General features: G+C 55.6%; 1 protein-coding gene across 4 annotated transcripts in view; it reads left to right on the top strand.

The window, feature by feature from the left end:
• Positions 1 to 735: 735 nt before the first annotated feature.
• The window catches only part of CLCN7 (chloride voltage-gated channel 7), a 30400-nt gene continuing 24396 nt past the window's right edge, over positions 736 to 6739 (top strand). For 2 of the 4 annotated variants that reach the window (XM_054668637.2, XM_054668636.2), the window contains exon 1: positions 1096 to 1310. In XM_054668637.2, coding sequence (XP_054524612.1) covers positions 1170 to 1310 — 141 coding nt within the window. In that variant the 5' untranslated portion in view covers positions 1096 to 1169. Of the gene's footprint in view, positions 1311 to 6739 lie in introns of all 4 variants that reach the window. The other 2 variants (XM_001159424.8, XM_054668634.2) reach the window with 2 other exon arrangements.

Here is a 6739-nt window from a genome sequence, read left to right as displayed (position 1 = left end):
GGAAGAGGATGAGGCACAAAATATGAAGAGGATGTGGCACAAAATATAAAGAGTTTACTCTAGAGGCTAACGTGGAAGGGTCATTTGAGGTCAGAAGTTTGAGAACAGCCTGGGCAACACACTGTGAGCTCCACAGCAAAAATTAGCCGGGTGTGGGGGCGCAGGCCTGTGGTCCCTGTTACTCCAGAGGCTGAGGCGGGAGGATGGCTTGAGTCCAGGAGGTCAAGGCTGCACTGAGCTGTGACCGCACCACCGCACTCCAGCCTGGGCGACAGAGGGAGACCCTGTCTCAAAATAAATAAATAAATGACCCAAAAGGTGGCGACAGGGTGTGGGCTGATGTAAAGTTGTCAAGAATTCTCTTTGGTTTATGGAAATACCATTGATTAGTGATGGGCTGTGCACTGGTGCGGGTACAGGGTCCGGGCGGCTATTTGGCTAGTTCACAGCTATCTGCGTAGTAGCCGGCAGTTTCCAGAGGCGACCCTCCTGTACTGTCTCTGGGCCTGATCGTTGAAGAGGACTCGCTTTCTGTTCTTTTCTCATTAGGCGGGAGGACCCTCTGGGGCTGCCTGGAGGAAGCCTCCACTCCGACCCTCGCCCGAGTGCCTACTGCGAGGGCGGATGCATACTTCGGGACTTGTAATTTCATCCTTCACGTCTTTAGCCGCCGCCTATGGCAAGGAAGGGCCTGCCCTCGCCCCGCCTCCCTCCTCCCTTCCCCACCGCGGCTCCGTCACGATCGGCGCGGGCGACCGGGGCTGGGGGAGCCCCTCCAGCCGGCTCCTGCCCTCAGGCCCCGGGCGCTTCCCTCGCCCCGACTCCCGGCCCGAGGTCCCGGGGGCGGCCATTCGCCTCCCAAGCACTCGGCGCTCAGCCCAACGGGGCCGCCTTTGCAGTCGCGTGGGCAGAACGGGGTCCTCAGGGCCGCGGCGATTGTCTAGGGCGGGCGGCGCCACGACCCGCCGGGAGCGCGGCTCCCAGGAGCCCCCGCGCGACCGGGCTTCGGTGGTTGCCGTTGCAGGTCACGTGGTCGCCGTCGCGCGTCACGTGGCCCCGTCGCGCGTCACGTGGCTGCCATCGCCTGTCACGTGGCCGCCGGCGCGGGTCACGAGAACAAACACGGGGGCAGCCGGCGCTTCCCGGCCGGTGTCGCTCCGCGGCGGGCCATGGCCAACGTCTCTAAGAAGGTGTCCTGGTCCGGCCGGGACCGGGACGACGAGGAGGCGGCGCCGCTGCTGCGGAGGACGGCGCGGCCCGGCGGGGGGACGCCGCTGCTGAACGGGGCTGGGCCCGGGGCTGCGCGCCAGGTGAGGCCGGGCAGGGCGCAGGCGGGGAAACTGAGCCCTCGTGCGCCCCGCAGCCCGCGCCCTCTTGAGCCTTCTGGCGGCGCCGCGTGTCTCGGTCCTGGAGGCGACCGAGGCGCGGTGGACTCGGGAACGCGCCCCGGGGCTCCTCGGCGGGGCCGGGCTGGCGGGGGCGCCTGGGGTCTGGAGTCTTCGGAGGCCGCGCCGGGCTCGGTGGCCGGGAGAGCTGGGTGAGCGAGGCGGAGCTCGCCAGACCCCGCGGAATGAGGGGCGCCGGGGCAGCCGTGGCGCACGTTCATTCCCTCCGGTGTCCCCCAGACTGGCCCTAAAGGGGTGCAAGTGGCTTTCTGTTCAGGTGACTTTTAAAAATTGTCATCCTACACGAGCAACTAATTTTGTTTGCGTTTTGACCGCCTGGGAGATGGAAACAGTTAAGATTGCAGCCGGGTCTCTTTCAGTGAGAATGACTGAGCGCCTTTATCTGCCATCTTTCTGTGTGGGGATCAGTCCCGACTTTCAGGTGATCTTGGGAGTGACGAGTATTTGTACTCAGTCTCCCTTAGCACCGAGTTGAATTTGCAATGTGCAGGCAAACACAATAAGCAGCAAGTCAGAGGTTGGAATGCGTTCCGCATGTCACCCTGCAGCGTGCGTCTGAGCAGTGTTAAGGTCTGGAGAACCGTTGCGGGTACATTTGTTTCCCTGTCTGTGTATTGTCTTAATTTTTTTTTTTTTTTTTGAGACGGAGTTTCACTGTAGGTGCCCAGGCTGGAGTGCAATGGCGCGATCTCGGCTCACTGCAACCCCCACCTCCCGAGTTTAAGTGACTCTCCTGCCTCAGCCTTCCGAGTAGCTGGAATTACAGGCGTGCGCCACCGCGCCCGGCTAATTTTGTATTTTTAGTAGAGACGGGGTTCCTCCATGTTAGTCAGGCTGGCCTCGAACTCCCGACCTCACGTGATCCCCCCCACCTCAGCCTCCCAAAGTGCTGGGATTACAGGCGTGAGCCACTGTGCCTGGCCGTATTGTGTTACTTTTGAGTTAATGGACCGTTTTGTTGATGGGTCTTAATCTGCTTTGCAGTTATTCTTTACATTTTCTCTTGTCTAGTCCTTTAAACACTTGTCTTGTGCTTAAAGATTAGGAAGGACGGCAGGGCACGGTGGCTCACGTCTGTAATCCCAGCACTTTGGGAGGCCGAGGCGGGTGGATCATGAGGTCAGGAGATTGAGACCATCCTGGCTAATATGGTGAAACCCCGTCTCTACTAAAAATACAAAAAATTAGCCGGGCATGGTGGCGGGCGCCTGTAGTCCCAGCTGCTTGGGAGGCTGAGGCTGGAGAATGGCGTGAACCCGGGAGGCGGAGCTTGCAGTGAGCGGAGATGGCGCTACTGCACTCCAGCCTGGGCGACAGAGCAAGACTCCGTCTCAAAAAAAAAAAAAAAAAAGGTTTAGGAAGGACACGAAAATCAGCCTGTTTCCATAGAACCTACATTTAGGTTTTCCCAATTCCTTAGAAATGCACCAGACAAAGAAGGTCACAGTCTGCCTTTTGCTGATAAGAAGCAGCAGCTCAGCTCCCTTTGAAGTGGGCCCTCCTGCTCTCCGTGCTGTAGTCTGCATGAAAAGTGATCTGAAGGGGTTAATTTGAAGTGGTGGGGCCATGGGTGATTAGTTATTTGTGTGTATGCCTGTGTGTGTGTTTCTGTTTTAAAAGAAAGTAAGGCCAGGTGTGGTGGCTCATGCCTGTAATCCTAGCACTTTGGGAGGCCAAGGTAGGGGAGGATCACTTGAGCCCAGAAGTTCAAGACCAGCCTGGGCAAAATAGTGAAACCCTGTCTCAAAAAAAAAGCAAAATTAGCCAGGTGTGGTCATGTGCATCTGTAGTCTCAGCTACTGGCTCAGGAGGCTGAGGCAGAAGAGTCGCATGAGCCCAAGAGGTTGAAGCTGCGGTGAGGTGCTTTTTTTTTTTTTTTTTTTTTTTTTTTTTTTTTTTTTTTGAGGTAGTTTCTCACTCTTTTGCCCAGGCTGGAGTTTGAGAACCTATCTCAAAAAATTAAAAAAAAATTTTTTTTAATTAAAGAAATCTGAAGTTCACAAGGTAGAAGGAATAAACCCAACTTTAAGGGCTGAAAGGTAAAGATTAGGAACCTTGATGGAGGTTGAATTTGAGTTTCTCTTGGGACTGAATGTGCTTGGGGTTTCCTGTCTGTCTTTGCAAATAGAAGAGTTGATTTTTTGGGAAATAATCTGTTGATCTCTTAACCTTAGAAAGTATTCCCGGCTGCGCGCGGTGGCTCATGCCTGTAATCCCAGCACTTTGGGAGGCCGAGGCAGGTGGATCACCTGAGGTCAGGAGTTCGAGACCAGCCTGGCCAACATGGTGAAACCCCATCTCTACTAAAAATACAAAAATTAGCCGAGTGTGGTGGTGAGCGCCTGTAATCCTAGCTAGTCAGGAGGCTGAGGCAGGAGAATCGCTTGAACCCGGGAGGCGGAGGTTGCACTGAGCCGAGATCACGCCATTGCCTGGGCGACAAGAACAAAACTCCATCTCAAAAAAAAAATAAAAAAACTATTCCCTTAAAAGTCATTGTAAGCTTATTTGTTTGTTTGCATTTAATAACAGCGGATACCCTGCTTATAAGCAATTTAAAAAAATAGTTTATCGTGCACTTGCTCTGTGGCTGCTTGGGACGCAGGCGCATAAAGCTGCTTCCTTCCTGCTGGAGGCAGGCCCAGTGCCCTGTGCGGATGGTCTGCAGGGCCCCTGGGGCAGGAGCAGTCACAAGGCTTGGGCTTGAAGAGCACAAGATCTTCAGGCAGGCGGACGAGTGGGAAAGGACAGAGGGAGTGTGTGTTTGGGATGCGCTGTGGAGCATGGAGGTCAGCCCTGCTGCACACATGAGCAGGCTTTGAATTTGGCTCATCTCTAGGGGAGCCCATGGGAAGCTAGGACCCCATGCCTAAAGGGCCCCAGCCTTCCCCTGCAGACAGACTGGAGAGGAGGCCAAGACACCACCTCTTAGGCCAGGCGTCCTCGGAGGCCTTTGTGCTCTGAGCATCGGACTCGCCGATGGCCTCCTGCAAGGCCTGTAGCCTCCCTGTTGCCCAGTTTTCCCATCTGCGAAAAAGTTAACACATGCACAGCGCTGAGCACAGTGCCTGTCACAAACCACGCCCTGAAGAAACGTGAGTCGTGCCCGGTCGTGTTAAAACCAGCAACACAAGAGGGATTCGTGTTCGTTGTGACTTTCCTGCCCAACTTCCTGAGTAGCTACTGGATTTCTTGGTGCTGTTTTTCTGGGGGAGGGTCTGCTCTGACTGGTGGGCACAGCTCACAGTTAGGCTCAGGCGCACCCCAGTGTGGCCACAGACGGGGTACTGTAAGCTGCCCTTGGGTTCAAGGCCTCCAGAGCTGTTTTGAGCTAAAATATCAACCCAGGCCATCCCCTGCTGACGGGACTGTTCCAGTGAACATGAGAACTGGCCCTAGCTGCCTCCAGGCTCTTTAGGGCTTGTTGCAGGATTTTCAGGTTGGCTGGTGGTGTCGTTGCCACCTCAGCGTGGGCACAGCTGGCCAAACACTATGAGGTGGCTGCCCTGGGCAGGGCAGACTGTGGAGTGGCTTGTTGGAGGCTGGGTGCCCGCTGAAAGCCCAGGCCCTTCAGAGCTGCCTGTGGGTTGCTGTTCCTGTTCTCAGGCCGGTCTTGCTTTGTGTGGCATAGGGGTGAGTTGACCAAGCCAGTCACTGCTCATCTGGTGGTGTTGGGACAGGGCGAGGGTGAGGTCAGCCAGCCCTGGCCATGTGTGGGCGGCAGGAAGCAGAACTCCTTGAGAACTGAGAGGGAAAGCGGCTGGAGCCAGAAACACTTGGGTCTCAGGGGGCAGTGAGGGGAGGTGGGTATTTGCAGGACATCCCTGGGAACTCATGTTGGGACACTGCACCTAAGACCTTGGCAGGGCAGGGGTCTGGGTTAGTGTGGGACTGTGTCCTGCCTGGCCACCGGGAGCCACAGACCGCAGCCTGAGAGAGAACTGTGGGCGCAGCGAGGCCGCGGGGGAGGGTCTGGGGTCGTCGCCAGTGGCCCCTTGAGCTCTGCTGTACTTGAGGAAGTGCACCTTGGTTCTTTTCTGGCCTCCAGGAAGTCCTCTGCCAGCCTGGGAGGGTTCTCTTGCTGTCCCCTGCCCTTCCCTGCCCTCCAGCATTGCTGTTCAGTGTCTGTCTTGCTTTAGGTCTCTGCCTTAACGCCATGGGGACACTGCATGGACAGCAAAGGCCTCTCCTTGGTCTCTGTGGCCTTTGTGTGTCACCTTGTTTCCTTTGACTGTAACCCCCATCCCCCCGCGGGGCAGCTGCTGTATCCTCTGTGCCTAGCGTCTAGCCTGGTCCTGGCAGAGGCCTGCTGAATGTTAGGACGCAGCACAGGCCGAGCAGAACAGCAAATGGTCTTTAATACTGCTTTAAGTTTTTAAAAAAACTGTGGTAAAGAACACATACCATAAATTTACCATTTTGAGCCAGGCATGGTGGTGCACGCCTCTCATACCAGCTACTTGAGAGGCCAAGGCGGAAGGATCATTTGAGCCCAGGACTTAGAGACCAGCCTGGGCAACATAGCAAGACCTTGTCTCTAAAAAATATTTTGTTTAATTACCGTTTAATCATCCGTGAGTGCACTCAGTAGGGTTGAGCACGCTCATAGTGTTACACAACCCATTCCTTGCCAAACTGAAACTGCACCCATTCAACGCTCTGCCTTCCTCCTGCCGCCCAGCCCCCTCGTTGCCATCTGCCTCAGGGGACCTGACGGCTCCAGGGCCCTCTTGCGAGTGGACCTGTGGGAGCTGTCTTTTTCTGACTGGCTTATTTCACGGAGCATAGTGTCCTCCGGCCCGTCGTGCTGCAGCACGGGTCGGTGGTCATTCCTCTTTATGGCTGAATTATTCCATTGCGGGGAGAGGCTGCACTTCCTTGATTCACTCATCCATCGGCACACCAGGTGCTTCCGCATTTTGGTCATTGTGAACGGCGCTGCTGTGAACATGGCGTGCAAGTGGGACTTTGAGACGCTGCTTTTTAAAGTTTGTTTTTGGTTTTTGATTTTTTGTTTGTTTATTTTTGTTTTTGTTTTTGACGGAGTCTCCCTCTGTCGCCCAGGCTGAAGTGCAGTGGTGTGATCTCAGCTTACCACGACCTCTGCCTCTTGGGTTCAAGTGATTCTCCTGCCTCAGCCTCCTGAGTAGCTGGGATTACAGGCGCCCACCACCATGCCTGGCTAATTTTTGTATTTTTAGGAGAGTTGGGGTTTCGCCACGTTGGTCAGGCTGGTCTTGAACTCCTGACCTCAAGTGATCAGCCCACCTCAGCCTCCCAAAGTGCTGAGATGACAGACGTGAGCCACCTCCCCTGACCCTGAGTTTTTTTAT

Source organism: Pan troglodytes, chromosome 18 (genome assembly GCF_028858775.2).
Source record: "Pan troglodytes isolate AG18354 chromosome 18, NHGRI_mPanTro3-v2.0_pri, whole genome shotgun sequence".
Classification (NCBI taxonomy): Eukaryota; Metazoa; Chordata; class Mammalia; order Primates; family Hominidae; genus Pan; species Pan troglodytes.
This window is presented reverse-complemented; position numbering and strand designations above follow the sequence as displayed.